Source organism: Varanus komodoensis, unplaced genomic scaffold, assembly GCF_004798865.1.
Source record: "Varanus komodoensis strain SLA01 unplaced genomic scaffold, ASM479886v1 scaffold79, whole genome shotgun sequence".
NCBI classification, from domain to species: Eukaryota; Metazoa; Chordata; class Lepidosauria; order Squamata; family Varanidae; genus Varanus; species Varanus komodoensis.
In genome coordinates this window covers 1,722,584-1,739,375 of record NW_025336467.1, presented here as the reverse complement: position 1 = coordinate 1,739,375, position 16,792 = coordinate 1,722,584, and the positions used below count along the sequence as shown (strand labels likewise).

The 16,792-nt window shown below is 52.3% G+C and overlaps 1 protein-coding gene across 2 annotated transcripts; it reads right to left on the bottom strand.

Moving 5' to 3' along the window:
• Positions 1-818: 818 nt before the first annotated feature.
• ABHD17A (abhydrolase domain containing 17A, depalmitoylase) lies at positions 819-15,709 on the bottom strand. 2 transcript variants are annotated; one of them, XM_044453480.1, is made up of 5 exons: positions 15,537-15,709; positions 11,876-12,430; positions 7,447-7,641; positions 5,529-5,708; positions 819-1,719 (listed from the first exon to the last, which is right to left on the bottom strand). In XM_044453480.1, the coding sequence occupies exons 2-5, from the start codon at positions 12,187-12,189 to the stop codon at positions 1,494-1,496; spliced, it is 915 nt and encodes a 304-aa protein (XP_044309415.1). In that variant the 5' UTR covers positions 12,190-12,430; positions 15,537-15,709; the 3' UTR covers positions 819-1,493. The 2 variants fall into 2 exon arrangements, with proteins under 2 accessions (XP_044309415.1, XP_044309416.1); XM_044453481.1 differs by having other exon boundaries at positions 11,876-12,423.
• Positions 15,710-16,792: the final 1,083 nt, after the last annotated feature.

The following is a 16,792-nucleotide window of genomic DNA, read 5'->3' as shown; positions in this document are numbered from 1 at the left end:
TGACAGGGCTGAATGGAGTCTTCTCAACTTCCTATGTTTGACTGCTTTAAATTTCGTTTTACATTTTGTGTTGTTAACTTCTGTGATGTTTTCAGAAGTTTTAATGGTGTCTTTTATATTGTTTTTAAAGATGTTGTTGTGAACCACCCAGAGCTTCAGCTGTTGAACAACAGGAAGGGGAGGGGAGGGGAGGGGAGGGGAGGGGGGGGTGGGGGTGGGAGGCGGTTTGGCAGGACAGATTTCCACACACACACACACACACACACACACACCCCAAACTCACTCTCATCTTCTGAGGCAGGCATGGTTGTCGAGATGATGGCAGCTGTCACCCCAACACCTCTTGAGAGCAGAAACAGGTTGGGAAAAGGTGGCCCTATTTACATGAAAGTCTGGCCGAAAGTCATTTTAGTAGAACTTTGTAAGCCACTTCGGGTGTCTTACAAGAGGAAGGAAAGTGAGGTATAAATGTGGAGAAGGACGTGGCGGTGGCGGCAGAAAGCGGCTCTACTGGAGGGAAGAAAGTTTGTGTGCACTAGAGAGGTGGGTACAGAAAGAACACCTCTAGCTAATTTTGGACTTCTGCTCCGGGCAGCCCCGTTCGCAGGGCCACTTATTGCAAATGCCGGGGACTCAAGTCCAAACCATTTGCCCAATCCTGAACGAGTGGTGCCTTCAGAAGCCATGAAAAACCCGTTTGGCCCCTCTTGACAAAGTCCAAGTTCCTCCAACTCATCCCTGTCAGTTGCCTCCCCCCCCCCAAAACACACACACACACACACAAGGCACTCACAACAATGCTTCTTAGGAAACACGCCTGAGTCTTTTACTCTTTTATTCTTCTTTCATTCAAAAATGGACGGGCAGAGGATGCTTCCCTCGCTCCCTGCCAGCTCCCTGCTCAAACCGGCCTGGCAGAGTCTGGCCCCTCAAAAGTCAACCGGGGCTGCACTACAGCCTCTCTCCCATGCGTGGGGCGTGGGCCGGGCAGCGATCCGCAGCTGGACCTTCCGGCCATCACGCAAGGTGCCTCGTCTTGCCACGGAAGGGCTTCCATGGGAATCACGCCCACACCGCCGTGGCTTATTGCTATCGCAGGACGCATGGCGAGTCATGAAAACAGGATCCAGAAATGGGATGCGGAATGGAGGCTGAAAAACGGAGCAGTCCCAGGGCAGGGCTTTGCCTTTAAAAAAGCATCTGCGATGCACAGTCGCCCAGATGCTTGTGCAGAAGACGGCAGGGCTCTGTCTTTGGTGCACGCACGGTCGGCTCAGTCATGGCCCCAGCGGGCAGCCACTGGGAACGAGGATGGCCGAGTGCCCTCCCGAGAGGGGGCACACAAAGGAAGGCCCAGGGCGGTTCTTACTTGGGACGGACGGGGTTAAGGTGCCTGCAGCCACGGTGCCTCTCCCCCTCTGAAGCACCCCGGCCACCTGTGCCTCCCACCGAGGGGCGCACGAGCATCACCGAGGGCAAGGCGAGGAGGGCTCTCAGTTGTGTGGCGTGGCCAGATCTTGTGCGATAAACTTGCGCAGGCGCTCCAAGTACTGGCTGTAGAGTTCGATGTCGTTGTGGCCCGCCCCCTCCACCCAGAGGGGCTCCACGGCCTTCGGGCAGCGCTCGTAAAGGGCCAGGCCGTGCGAGAAGTCGATCACCTCGTCATCGGTGCCGTGGATGAAGAGGACGGGGGAGGTGATGCGCGACACCTTCTCTATGCTGAGGGAGAGAAAGAAAGAATCCGCTTGGCCCAGTGTCACCTGCGCCGGGTGCAAGGAAGATCCCAGCTCCTGGAACCTTTCGTGTGCAGGACATGGACCCTCCAGCTGGACTCGGCAACCTGCGGAAGGATGCAGTCGCTTTGCACCAAGCTGTCCAGCTCAGGATGGCCAAATCCAACCTCTCCGGCCACTTGCTCTCCATATTCTCTTGCGCTGCAGCTCCCCACCCCGCAGGCCCTTAGCCGTGCTGGGTGGGGATGAGGGGAATCTAAGTCCAAGAACCTATGCAGACCCTGGGCTGGGGAAGGCCATGGCCCCATTTCGGGTGCTCCATCATCGAGTTCTGCGGGCTCTCCAAAACACAGAGCAAGGCCCTGGTCAAGAGGTCCCGGGCCATGGACAGAGGACTTTTCTCAGGATGTCTGGATAGCCGGGAGGGAAGCAACATTTCTGCAGGCAAGGACTGGTCTCAATAGGAGAGCAGGATGCTGGCGGAAGTCTCCAGCCCCTGTAACTCAGGAACCTGGGATCGGACCGGAAATGGCAGTTCTGAGGCTGGGACCTTCGGCAGGCAAGGTGGGGCTCCGCTGCGGAGCTGTGGCCTTCCCCCGTGATGCGCAGGTGAGAAGAGCACGGGAGGTACAGCTCCTTTGGGTGGAGTCTTTATTATTTACAAGATTTTTATATCACTGCACAGCCCATAGGGCTGCCTGGGAAGCTTACACATAAAAACATGCGACAGCAACAGAAACTGCACAAAACAATAAAACCAATTGAAACCAAATGCAACAACTTGGCAATGTCTGGATTACTGTAATGTGCTCTCCGTGGGGCTGCCCTTGAAAACGGTCTGGGTACTTCAGCTGGTACAGAATCGAGCAGCTGGGCTACTGATGGGGACCGGCCGTTACTCTCATGTAACGCCTGTCCCCTACCAGCTCCACTGACTGCCAGTTGAGGTCCGGGCCCAATTCAAGGTGCTGGTCTTGACCTATAAAGCCCTGAACAGCTTGGGACAGGGATACCTGAAGGGACACCTCCTTCCTTATAGGCCCTCACGCCCCTTAAGATCAGCGAGGGAGGCCCTGCTCCGGGAGCCCTCCCTGAAGGAGGTAAAAGGGGCATCAACTCGGAGTAGGGCCTTCTCTGTGGTGGCGCCCAGAATGCGCTCCCCAGAGAGGTCCGTTTGGCACTGAGTTTATACTCTTTTCGCCACCAGGTCAAAACCTTTTTATTTAAGTGGTATTTTAAAAAATTAATACTTTTAATGGTTTTTGCAGTCACTTTTGCTTTGTTCTATTTTGATTTAATTTGATTTACTGGATTTATTTATTGTTTCAGACTGTATCACTGTTCTAATTCTGTGGATGATGCTATTAGTTGTTTGAAATTGTTTGAAATTCCTGTAAGCTGTCCTGAGATATTTATATAAAGGACAGCATACAAAAGCTTTCAATAAATAAATAAATCACTCACTTACTCACTCCTGGTGATTAGGAAAATTAATACATGGCATCATAGCAGTTCAAATAAAAACAACATTAAAACCAAAGTATTTGTTAAAACATCTGGAAAATAATAAGGTTTTCACCTGGTGCCAGAAAGGAAACAGACAGTGCCAGGCATACCTCTTTGGAGAGCTTGCTCCAGAGAATGGATACAACCACAGAGAAGGCATTTAACTGTCATTCCTAGCAGGCAGATCTCAGAGAAGGACTTCCAGGGAAGATTTTAGGGGCCGGTTAAGAACACACAGAGAAAGACATTCCTTCGGATTGCTTGCCCTCAAGCCACTTTGGAGTTTCAACTTAGTCTCAGCCCTCTGAATTGGGCCTGGACTTCCACAGGCAGCCAAAAAGGACGGGCATCGTATGATCTTGTGGGCCAGTCCTCATTATCAGTCTTGCTGCCCTGCTTGGGACCAGCTTGAGTTTCTGGGCCCTTTTCAAAGGCATCCGCATATAAATCTTGTTAAAGCAATCCAGGGAGGAGGTTACCAGAGCATGAATAGCTGAGGCAAGGCTCTGTCTGTCCAGATGGAGGTGGAGCTGGAAGATCAGCCTTAGCTGAAAGTTCCAGGAGCACCCCAGACTTCACGCCTGGTCCGTGAGGGGGAATGCAACCCCATCCAACCCTGATGCTGGCAACGACTGATGGCAAAAGGAGAAGGGGGCAGCAGAGGATGAGGTGGCTGGATGGGGTCACTGGGGCAGTGGGTGTGGGCTTGGGTGGACTCTGGGGGATGGTGGAGGACAGGAGGGCCTGGAGGAGTGTTGTCCATGGGGTCATGAGTGGTCAGGCACGACTTCGCGACTAACAACTACAATGTATGGCTGTGAGAGTTGGGCCATAAGGAAGGCTGAGCGCCGAAGAACTGAGGCCTTTGGATTGTGGTGCTGGAGGAGACTCCTGCGAGTCACTTGGACCGCGAGGCGATCAAACCGGTCAGTCCTAGAGGAGATCAACCCTGACTGCTCTCTAGAAGGCCAGATCCTGAAGATGAAGCTCAGATGCTTTGGCCACCTAATAAGAAGGAAGGACTCCCTGGAGAAGAGCCTGATGCTGGGAACAGTTGATGGCAAAAGAAGAAGGGGTGGCAGAGGATGAGGTGGCTGGATGGAGTCACTGGGGCAGTCGGTGTGAGCTTAGATGGACTCTGGGGGATGGTGGAGGACAGAAAGGCCTGGAAGAATGTTGTCCATGGGGTCGCGATGGGTCAGGCATGACTTTGCGACTAACAACAACAATGTATGGCTGTGACAGCTGGACCATACAGAAGGCTGAGCGCCAAAGGATTGAGGCCTTTGAATTGTGGTGCTGGTGGAGACGCCTGCCAGTCTCTTGGACCGCGAGGTGATCAAACCGGTCAGTCCTAGAGGAGATCAACCCTGACTGCTCTTTGGAAGGCCAGATGCTGAAGATGAAGCTCAATACTTTGGCCACCTAATGAGAAGGAAGGACTCACTGGAGAAGACCCTGATGCTTGGAACAATCGATGGCAAAAGAAGAAGGGGTGGCAGAGGATGAGGGGGCTGGATGGAGTCACTGAAGCAGTCGGCGTGAGCTTAGATGGACTCCAGGGGATGGTGGAGGACAGGAAGGCCTGGAGGAGCATTGACCATGGGGTCGTGATGGGTCGGACGTGACTTTGCAACTAAACAAGGACAAGCCACATCCAGAGCAGGCCGAAATTTCAGCAAGGCCTTTGGCAAATGCCGCACGATATCCTGGTCGAGGAATCGTTGAGCTCTGGCATAGATCAATGCACGCTCCAACGTGCTCTCAGGGCACCTGCAGCTCCTTATGCCCCCCCGCCCCCCCGCTGCACAGAGCAAGGAGCTGGTCCCTGCCATCAGCTCTAGCTTTGGCTGGGTTGCAATTATTTGCTCTTGTAATTGATGCAATCATAATGTAACGATTACACCAATTACACCCAGGCCACCTTGGTAACCACCCAGTCAGCCTGGGCTATCAGGCGACGTAAAAGCAAAATAAACACACAAGAAGGCGCTTTGTGGCCAGCGCTGGCCCAAAACTGGGGTACAAATGCAGTAGGGTAAGTTGGAAACAACTCAAGATTTAGCCACCCAGTTTCATTCTGAATAACTTTCATATCCGCAAACCTCCCTATTCAGCTATTTCAACAGGGTCTATTTTTAAATTAAAAAGCGCATTTGGTGTAACTGGGGTGGCAGGCTGAGCTAGGGACATGTGCAACCCTGAGAGACACAGCCAAGGATCTTAGCTTCCAGCCTTTCTACCCCAAGCAAGATCCAAAGCCATATTCCAGCTAACTTTTGGACTTACTTTGGGAAGGCATCAAAGCAGTAGGTTTTCTTTGTCTCCGGGAAGGCGACACGCATGCCTGAAGTCAGGGGCGAGTGCAAGATCACAGCTGCGCATTCGTAGCGGGAGGCCAAGTCCACTGTGGGCACGGTGCCAATGCTTTGGCCGTATAGGATTATATTCTCAGGACTGATCCCATATCTAGAGCAGAGAGAGGAGAGAAAAAGAATCAAATAAATTCTTTCCTTTTCCATGAGCCGCTGCAAAGGGGGTAAAGAGCATGGCTACAATGGGAAGGGCCTTTTCACTCCCCAGAGAAACACACCTGGCTCCAACATTAGATATGTTCGGGCACCAGGTTAAGACATCCATATTTTCTTGCCATTTTAATTGTCAGTTGTGATTTTACTGGTTTCAAACTGTGTAAGAGGAATGGTTATTTATTTATTTAAAGCTTTTGTATACCATCCAACTACTAGTGTTTTGGGGCAGTTTTAAAATAAAAGCAACATAAAATGGAGCACAGCACCCAATAATTCTATAATAAAACCTACATTTAAAACCTATTAAACATGAAAAGAATGGGAAAATAAAAAAGGTTATTATGCTATTACTCATTGTTTTGTTATTGTTTCATCACAGCCTGGCAAATTTTATTGTTATGTTGTTCTATAACAGGTAAGGGTGTTTTAAATTTGTTTTTTAAATTGGCCTTTAGCCATTTTTTTAAAAAGTCTATGCGGTAAACCGTACTGTGAGCTTGTGTAATCGAATGGTATAGAAATACCTAAAAGAAATAAATATATTCACGATTACAAACGGAGCAGCATCTGCAACCTACCAAAAGCGTTGCTGCAGCCAGTCCTTCTTGATCCCTTTCGGTGTTTGCAGTACAAATTTGCTGCCTGGCTTGAAAGGGAGGGAGGCAGAAACACGGCTGTGGACAGGTCTCCCGGTGAAAATTCCCTAGGACCCCCAACGGGGTTTCTGCGCCTGGCCAGGCCCTGCGATGGGGGGGCCTTCCAGAAGCCGTCTGGCTAGCCAAAAACAAGACTTGTGCAACCAGGTTTTCAGTGCGCATGCAAGTGAGCTGCATGTATCGTCCGAAAGCAAAGCCAGGGGATGAATATCAGTTGCTTTACTCAGGCCCTGCTTTATGGATTTTCAGATGCAGCGGGAGCAGGCCTTGGCACGGGCTTGCTTTTTATCTCCTTTATCGAAATGGAACTCCAGAACGAAGGCTGTATCTCCCATGTTCAGGGGCAGTCTACCCCAAAAAGCATTAATAACTCAACTATCCTTCAAGATAAAGTTCCTCTGACAATAATTGGACTGAGCATAAAAATAATGTCCTTCACCAGCTGATATCTAGAAAAATATAGCATGAGGTAGTATTTCTACATAATTCCTCCACAGATACCTTTTCACCTGAATTTCTCCCACATCATCAGGCCAACATTTAATCATGTGCTAATTGGTTTATTTGAAAAGATCGTTTAAGGAATTATGATATCTAGGGAATTCTTCCTCACTCTGACATAAAGGTTATGTGCACAGAGAGATACCTGTTTGTGAGTGAAGTGTGTGTGTGTGTGTGTGTGTGTGTGTGTGTGTGTGAGAGAGAGAGAGAGAGAGAGAGAGAGAGAGAGAGAGAGAGAGAGAGAGAGAGAGAATGATAAAGTGTCATATCCATTAAATCTGGTATAAATGTGGGCCTCATTTCTTTAAAACAAATCAGTAAAGGATGGACAGCTATGCTTCCAAGCAGATGCTGTTGATAAACAGTGGGGATTCCCAGAGATGTTATTTATTTTATTTATTTATATATTAGATTTTTATCCCACCCCACAGCAAGCCCCCGCCAGGAAATCCTGAAGCACTTGGGGAAATTGGCATGCAACCAACTGCAAAAGATATTCCAGAGTTCCTCACGGCTCACCGGGTACGCAGTGCCTGCCAGGCCGCGTCCACGTCCGCGTACAAGTTCTTCTCAGAGGGCTTGCCTGTGCTGACCCCGTAGCCCGAGTAGTCGTAAGAGAAGATGTTGCAGCTGATTCGGGTGCCCAGGCTGATGTAGAAGCTGCACATCTGGCCCAAGTCCACGGCATTGCCGTGTGAGAATAAAACTGTGAACCTGGAAGAGAGGAGGAAACGCCACGAGAAACAGCCGGGTCAGGCCTGGACCAAACATGCTGTATTGTCCCAAGCTGAGCGACTGGCCATTAAAGCTTTAAGCTCGTCTTCTGCCCCCACCTCCACTGGAATGTGGCCCCTGGGAACTGGACCACCATTCTGTCCCCCTTCTGCTTGTCACTCACCACCACGTAGGAACTTTCTTAGTTTTCCAGGGAAAGCATCAGGGTGGGAAGGACTCCTTTTCAAAGCCCTACAGAGCCCACCCCAATCAGTGCAAGCCACATGGTGCTAATTGGACCAAAAGTGGCTCCCTGCACTGCTATCTGAATCAGTCCTTTCTTTAGAACCCTGAGGACTAGAATGTTTGTTTGGTTTTAGGAGAACAAAGACAACTCAGAAGGGGTGCATGTACAAAGCATTCGGGGTCCAATTCCCAGCGTCTCCAGGAGCAGAAAGACTTTTGTCTGGAAGTCAATAAGGACAAGTGCCAAGTTTTCCATCTAGGAAAAAGAAACCAAAGGCATCAATACAAGATGGGGAACACGTGGCTCAACAGAACTGACAAAAAGATCTCGGAGTCATTGTGGACAACAGGCTAAACATGAGCCAACAATGTGATGCAGCCGCCAAAGGGGCAAGTGCTATTTTGGGATGCATTAACGGAAGTATCACTTCCAAATCACAAGATGTAGCAGTTCCTCTATACTCTTCCCTAGTCAGACCTCACCTGGAATACTGTGTCCAATTCTGGGCACCAAGATTTAAGAAAGAGGCAGGGAAATTAGAAAGGGCCCAGAGGAGGGCAACAAAAATGATGCAGAAATACTGTCCTGTGAGGAGAGACTGGGCATGTTCAGCCTTGAGAAGAAAAGACTGAGGGGGGACATGGTATCCCTCTGTAAGTCCCTCAAAGGCTGTCACAAAGAGGAAGGTCAAGATCTCTTCTGACTGATGTCAGAGTGTAGGACACAGAATAATCAGTTCAAGCTGCGTCAGCCCAGATCCAATGGAGCAAAGCTCAGGAAGCCAAGGTTCCATTTGGATGCCAGGAAGCACTTCCTGACAGTCAGGACCCCGAGGGTGTGGAATGGGCTTCCACGAGAGGTCGTTGAGGCCCCATCGGTGCGGGTGTTCAAGGATAGGCTGGACGTCCACATGGTGGGCATGTCGTGAGTGGAGCCGGCTGGAGCCGGGGGTCAGACTAGATGGCCTGGGAGACCCCTTCTGACTCGTTCTGTTTCTATGTTTCATTCCCTGCCTTTGTTCTAAGCAGCCAAGTTTCAATTTAGATTCCAGGAAGCACTTCCTGACAGCTGGAACCCGAGGGTGTGGAATGGGCTTCCATGGGAGGTGGATGAGGCCCCATCGGTGCCGGTGTTCAAGGACAGGCTGGACATGCACATGGTGGGCATGTCGTGAGCGGAGCCGGCTGGTGCCGGAGGTCAGACTAGATGGCCCGGGAGACCCCTTCTGACTTGCTCTATTTTCTATGTTTCTAAAATCATGATAACCTCATGGTCAGAGCAATACGTCAGTGGAAGCTGCTGCCTGGTGACATTCCAAAGGAAACTGGACAGGCCTCTGAGTGGGATGGTGTGAACTGGTGTCCTGCAACAGCAGGGGGATGGACTTGATGGCCTTCATGGCCCCTTCCAACTCCACTATTCTAGAATTTTATGAAACCCTGTGTGCTTCCTGCAAGGTGGGTCAGAGGGATAGCAGCCTGGGGGGCTGGTGAGCTTGACCTAGAGGAGGGTCCCCCAGTTCACCACACGTGCTCCCAGCTCTGCCCGTGCTAAGACTGTCACCATTGCCACAGATTTCTCCTTTGTGTAACTTGCCCAGTTTTGATGTGGATTTCACCGGCCCCATTCTCCCGTTTTTGCCCCGTAGCATCTGGCATGCAGAGGCAGTTTGCTCTAACAAAGAGGTCCAGTGAACAGAGAATTCCTAGTCAGCAGAACTCAAAATGCTGGTCTACCTTCCAGGGTTGTTGGGAGTATAATCCTTTGCACACTCTAAAACTCGAGAAAAGATGCTACACTATTCCTCCATTGCATTTATATCCCGCTTTGCTGTGCTTGCGAGGAACCCCGGACAGCTTACCTAGCTCCATTTTATGCTCACCACAACCACCCTGCAAGGAAGGCTAGGGTGACAGGCCCAAAGTCACTCAGGCTGAGCAGGGACAAGGACCCAGCTCTCCTGGACCCCCGACCAATGCTCTCACCCCTGCACCACATTAAAGGGCACTCCTCCATTGAGGATTTATGACTTGACCTGGATGTGGCATCCTCCTCCTCCAATGAAGGCAGGAAATTCCAGCCTGGGAACACCCAGCATCACGTCTCCATGATTCAGAAACCCATCACTGGGCCAGCTTCCACAATTCCCTGATCTCAGCAACCAAGAGAGTGTGTCACTTGGACAAAGCATTTCAGTTCTCCTTCTAGGCAGGGAGGAAGTTGTGGCTAAGTCCTGACCTTATAAATGCTCTTATGCCTTTATAAACGACACAGCAGAGGGAATTTTCACCTGTGCAGCTTTGCCTCCCACAGAAACACTGAGAAAAGCCATACTCAGGGCAAACAAGTTATCTTATACAAGACCTTTGACGATGATCAGTTACCACTTTTAAGCTATCCTAGCTTTTAAAGTGGCTTGCAAATCAGCATTGAGAAAACTAAGACCATGGCATCCGGTCCTATCACTTCCTGGAAAATAGATGGGGAAGAAATGGAGGTAGTGACAGATTTTACTTTTTCCTGGGCTCCAAGATCACTGCAGACAGGGACTGCAGCCAAGAAATTAAAAGACGCTTGCTCCTGGGGAGGAAAGCTGTGGCAAATCTAGACAGCAGACTAAAAAGCAGAGACTTCACCCTGCCGACAAAAGTGCGTCTAGTCAAGGCTCCAGTCTTCCCAGTTGCAATGTATGGCTGTGAAAGCTGGACCATAAGGAAGGCTGAGCGCCAAAGGATTGGGGGGGCCTTTGAACTGTGGTGCTGGAGGACACTCCTGCGAGTCCCTTGGACCACAAGTCGATCAAACTGGTCAGTCCTAGAGGAGATCAACCCTGACTGCTCTTTAGAAGGCCAGGTCCTAATGATGAAACTCAAATACTTTGGCCACCTAATGAGAAGGAAGCACTCCCTGGAGAAGACCCTGATGCTGGGAACGATTGACGGCAAAAGGAGAAGGGGGCGGCAGAGGATGAGGTGGCTGGATGGGGTCACTGAAGCAGTTGGTGTGAGCTTAAAGTGGACTCCAGGGGATGGTGGAGGACAGGAAGGCCTGGAGGAATGTTGTTCGTGGGGGTGCAAAGACTTTGCAACTGAACCACAGCTAGCTTTTAAAAGGGTGTTTAAATCATCACCTTTTGCTTTCTTTATTTATGAGTCAGTTTGCAGGAAGGTCCTGCCCATCAGGCCAAAGACAGCACAAATCTTATGCATGTTTACTCAGGAGTAAAGCAGCAGTATGATAAAAGGGAGAAAGTGTTTTAAAAAGAAACCTTGCAGCTGCTACAAAGAGCCCAGGACACTTGCAAATTAGGTCACCTGGGAGTTTGCGTGGATGACCCTTAGCAGCATCGTACCATCCCCTGAATGGCCTTAATTAACTCGTGTCTGATATTTTCCACCCCATGGGAGAAAACCTAGGCCCTGACAAAAGAAGGCATGGGATTTTGAGCTTGGTCAATTCTCACTCTGGCTTGGTGGAGGCAAAGCCGATGCAGGCCGGCTTCCCATGCAGACCCCTCTGTGCCAAGGCAGCCCCCAAATAGGAGATCTGGGCACAGAGGGGGCTAGCAAGAACAGGGGCTGTGAGTCCACCACCCTGGAGAAGACAGTCCTGCTGAAGGTAGAAGAAGAAAAGAAGGCCAAATCGGGAGGCGCCTTCAAAGAAGCACAGCCTTGCCCTAAGGAGAGGTGAGTGGAGCTGTCGCAGAGAGGGCTTTTTGCGTGTGCGTGGGTGGGGGGGTGGGTGGGGGGCTTCACTCACCTGGAAGGTGACTTAATAGCACATCACAACCAACCCAAGAGCCGGTGATTCCCTGGCTTGCAGGCCTGGATCCAAGTGGCCAGAAGTCACTGCAAGCCACCGACACATCCAATTATAGGACTATCTTGATGTCCTGGGTTGGAACTGCCTTCGCCTCAGTCCCACATGGACTTCAGGCCCCAGACGGCCTCCTCCCGCCCCGCTGCCGAGCTCCCCAGCCCTGCTTACCTCGCCCCGGGAGCACAGCGGACGTACATGCACCCAATCCGGTTCCCTCGGCTGCTTTTGGTGAGGAACACCTCGATGGTGTCCAGTTCCCGCTGGGAGTACTGGAAATCAGCCCGATCCGTCAGGTGGAGCTTCCAGCGGGCCATGGCACTGCCCCGAGGAGAGATGTTCCCAGAGCCTGCCATGGCATCCGGTTCTGGCACTATCGTGTAGGTGGGCTCTGGGGGCAGGAAGGCCAGCTTGGCCGCGATCCGGCCAGGACAAGGCGGGCAGCAGAAAAGGCAGCAGAGTTCACTGACTGTGAGCCCGTTCATGACAGCTGGCAGTGGAGACCAGAAGGATTTGGGGTATCGGCCCTTTTGCAGGGATGGGGGAGAAGGACCCCCCGAATCAGGTAATCCAGCAAGTTAAGGAGACATTTCCGTCACTGATGAGACGGCGGAAGTCTTTATGACATGTCCAGTTGGAACACCCGTAATAGGGGTCTCCCGCATTCCAGTGTAGGGGTTGAGAATCCCAAAGTCTCTGCCCAGGTACTCTGCAGGGCCCTGAAAACTTAAAAGAAAAAGAGGGACGTTTTTAAAAGATCGCAGCACAGCAAAGGTGCCAACCCAGCCACCCACAGGATCACTCCAGCAGGACAGGTGCAGGACCTCCCCCTGCCCAGCTCCTCAGCAAGGGGGGCATGCAGGCAAGTGAAGGAGGGAGCCTGTGGCCAGCAGGCCTAGTAGCCGCAGAGAGCCTTCTCCCCTGTGAACCTGTCCAGGCCCTTTTAAAGCCACCCAGACTGGCGGCCATCGCCACTTCCCATGGCAGCGAATTCTGCCGTTTATATGCTGTGTGAAGAATGGTCTTCTTTTATTCGTCCTACACCCCCCACCCATCAGCTTCATGGGAAGACCCCAGGCTTGAGGGTTCTGGGAAAGAGGGGAAAATCTCTCCCCCTCCACTTTCTCTACATGCTGCATTGTCTTAAGCACCCCCCTCTCCCCTTCCTCACCCTTTCCCTAAAAGTCCCAGTTGCAGCCTCTGCCCCAGACCCCTGCTCATTTTGGTCGCCCTTCATTTTGGTTGCAACTGGAGTATTGTGCTCAGTTCTGGGCCCCTCATTACAGGAAGGATATAGCCAGGTTGGAGTCAGTGCAGCGTAGGGCCACAAGGTTGGTGGCCGGTTTGCAGGGGATGGGGGATGAGGCGAGACTGAGGGAACTGGGTCTCTTCAGCCTGGAGAAGAGGAGGCTCAGAGGGGATCTGTTGGTGACATACAGGTATGTGAGGGGGTGTCACACGGAGGTGGGTAGAGACCTGTTCTCCCCTGCAGAGAAAGGCAGGACGCGCTCCAACGGAGCAAAGCTCAGGGAGCCCAAGTTCCATTTGGATGCCAGGAAGCACTTCCTGACAGTCAGGACCCCGAGGGTGTGGAATGGGCTTCCACAGGAGGTCGTTGAGGCCCCATCGGTGCAGGTGATCAAGGACAGGCTGGACGTCCACATGGTGGGCGTGTCATGAGCGGAGCTGGCTGGTGCCAGAGGTCAGACTGAATGGCCGGGGAGGCCCCTTCTGACTCACTCTGTTTCTATGTTTCTATGTTTTTTGAAAGCTGGTTATGAAGAAAAAGGGGAGGGGAGGGGAGGGGGAAAGCTAAAAATGGCTTGCAATTATACCAAGGAGAGGGAACAAAAGTTCTGCCACTTTGCCCCCTGGGATAACTGTGGACAGACCGAAAGGCAGGCTCCAGCAACCCATGGCTAGCCCTATTGTCAGTTGGTCCTATCCCAGTTTGTTTACAGAACGAACCCCTGGGACATATTGCCAGGGCGAGTTGATGCGTCATGCAAGGCATCCAATCATGCATTCGTCCTGTCCATTATATCTGTATACCGCCCGCTAGCCCATGTTCTTTCGGCCGGTCAACACCCTAGCGCATAATGAAAGATAATGATAACATAATGCAGGATAATATGAAACCTTTAAAAGGGTTTGGAACTTCAGGCTGGAGAACGAATGATGGAACAAGATGGGTCCTTGGCTTGTTCTGACCTTTTTCTGTTTGCAAGAAGAGTTTGCATTTGGGTTTGCACAAAAGGGCCTCGTTTACCTGTTTTCTTTCTCTAGACCTGACGCTTTTCAAGCCACAGGGCCCTGTTTGTTTGCTTACATCACAACAGAAGCTGAGCCCAACGCAAAATCTACACTTGTTACGGCCTTCCTCACTTCTTCCATGTCGCATCATGTCAGGTGAAGACACAACTCTTTTGAGACCTTAGTTTTTTAACTGGCTGTTTTACGATATCATGTTTTAAGATATCAGTTTGGGCTTTTTTAAAAAATTGTTACTAGGAATTGTAATGTTACGTTTTGTATTTTATTGCTGAACACTGCTTAGAGAGCTCTGTCGGGGTATTCAGCGGTCTATAAACTTAAAAATAAATAAATAAAAATAAACGAGGTGTGGAAACTCGCCACCCATCCCCAGATGTCCCCTGTCAGCTGACAAGGATCCGTGCCACCAAAGCGAGTGCAACAGGCCTCCCTTCCTATTCCAGGGACTCCGTGGCTAGCTGGATAACACAGGGAGACACGTCAAGGCCACGTATCCCCCCATGCTGCATCCATGCCAAACCACGACTCACCACAAAACTAAGCGCACCCCCCTCGTTGCAAACCCCACACACAAGCAAAGCCACACCAAGCATCTCAAAAGCACCATCTGCTCCAGCCACACAAAACACCAGCCTTGGATACCCATGTGTGCATACGCAAAACCAAACACGGCCTCGATGGACACACACAGCTTAATCACTTGAGGCAGGGATACTAGACTGACAAGTGGCAGAACAGGGAAGATTCAGAATGTGGTCGTGGCTGACCAATTTTAATTTTGGAAATGCAAACATGCATGCATTCTTCATCGGTCAAGGCAGAGCCAGGAAGCGCAAGGAGTGCCTTTCCTGTCCCTGAAAATCCTGTAAATAAAATTTCAGTACTCATAATCGTGGGCCGTGAATAACATAACTCATAATCAATAACACAGCTCCCCATTGGGTACAGAAAACATGGGATGGATGCCCCACTTCTCTGAAGGCTGGCATTTAAAACCACTTGCTTGCTCCCTCTGTAGGGAGTAAGTAGGGAGAAACTAGGTGGATTTACTTCGGAGTAAAGACGTACATAGCAGCAGGCGTGTGACAATCGCATTCCCTCTGCCCTGACAAGAAAAGATGCCAGGTTGCCCCTGCTCACGCGCAGCCGCTGGAAGGAGAAGCGCAAGCGAATGCACAGGGGTTGGGGCACAGCCGTGGCCTCCTGCCAGGCAAAACGGCTGCGTGGGGACCAAAGTTCGCAGGATGTACACGCAAATCCACGGAAGGGGGAGATCCGCTCCCGCCGCCGCTCCGCAAACCAACGCGCCCGGCAGAGGCGACGCACCTGAGCGAATGAGGCAGCCGGACCCCCACAAACCTGGCGCTCTGCAGAGACGGGATCCCCGGGCTGGCGCGCGCACGGCTGCAGACCCGCGCGAGGGGCGGGCTCACGCTGCGCCCGCCCGGCCCCCGCGCGCCCCTCGCCCCTGCCCGCGTCCCGGGGTGCCCGGAGTCGCCTGCGCTGGGGCGCACGCAGGCTCGCCACGGGCAGCCGGGGCTGGCGATCCACGGCGCACCTTTCTCCGCCCGCGGCTCCTTCCCCTCCGCTCAGCCGTCCAAGCCGTGCCCGGCCCCGATCCGCCGCCGCCTGCGCCCTGCCGGGAAGCCGCCAGCCGGAGCCGATGCGCGCCGCATTACGCGCCGGGCCTGCAAGTTGGAGCGGCGGGGCTACGCCGCACCTCCCCTCGGCGCCTCCGTCTCCTCCTCCTCTCCTCCTCCTCCTCCTCCCCACGAGGAGGCGGATGTGACAGCAGCGACACCCGCACTGGAAATGACGACGGAGAAGCGGGAGGAGCCGGAGGAAACCCAAGGCACGGATCTGGAGCGTTCCCCGTGCAGCGGCCGGGCCGGGGTCGGAGGAGTGCGTGCCGCGTCTCTGCGCGAGGCCCCGCTCGCCCGCGCACGCTGCCTTCGCCACCCCCTGTCGCCTCGTCCCAGCGGCGCGGCGACTCCTGTGACGTGCGGGAGGTCCTCGTGGGAAAGTGCCCACGCTCCGCCCGCTGCCCCATCGGCTGCCCGAGGCGCAGCACGGACTCGGCGCTGTGCGTCCCCACGGTCCGCTCTGAGATAAGATGGAGGGCCTGCTGCGCGGGTGCTCCGGTCCTCCTCGGAGGCGCAACCTCAGATCTCTGCCAGGATTCCGCGCATCCTCCAAGCTCTTTATCAAAGACTTAACTGCTAGGAGAGATTGCCTGGAGTTTTGGGGTCTGGTGCCACCAGAATGCCAGTTTGTTTATTTTATCTATATCCCCGCTTTTTCCTAACAAGGCACTAAAAGCAGCTTCCATAATTCTCCTCTCAGTCTCATCCTTACAACAGCCCTGTGAGGTATGCCATGCTGAAAGTCTGTGCCTGGCCCAAAGTCAGCAACTCCATGGCAGAGTGAGAACTAGACTTGGAAACCATCAATTTATTCATTTATTAGATTTAGGTCCCACGTTTTTCTTTTCTAAAGAACTCAAAGCAGCTGATATAATTCTCCTCCCCCTGTTCTTCATCTTATCCCCACAACAACAACAACCCTGTGAGGTAGGCTGGGCTGAGAGTCTGTGACTGGCCCAGAGTCCCCCAGTTGGCTCCATGGCTGAGCGGGGACTAGAACCCAGATCGCCTGAGTCCCAGTCCCAGCTCTTAACCACGACACCACTATGCTGATGGGGACCGGTAGTTATTCTCATGGAAGGCCGGTCCCCTTCCAGCTCCACTGACTCCCAGTTGAGGTCCGGGCCCAATTCGAGGTGCTGGTTTTCACCTATAAAGCCCTGCGTGGCTT

Bases quoted from the DNA above. Each gene is read 5' to 3' on its own strand.
- ABHD17A (XM_044453480.1), bottom strand. From the start codon at position 12,189: ATGAACGGGCTCACAGTCAGTGAACTCTGCTGCCTTTTCTGCTGCCCG. The intron at 7,642-11,875 runs GTAAGCAGGGCT...CCTCTCTTCCAG, and splicing joins CGCTGTGCTCCCGGGGCGAG to GTTCACAGTTTTATTCTCAC. The intron at 5,709-7,446 runs GTGAGCCGTGAG...TCTCTGCTCTAG, and splicing joins TGGCAGGCACTGCGTACCCG to ATATGGGATCAGTCCTGAGA.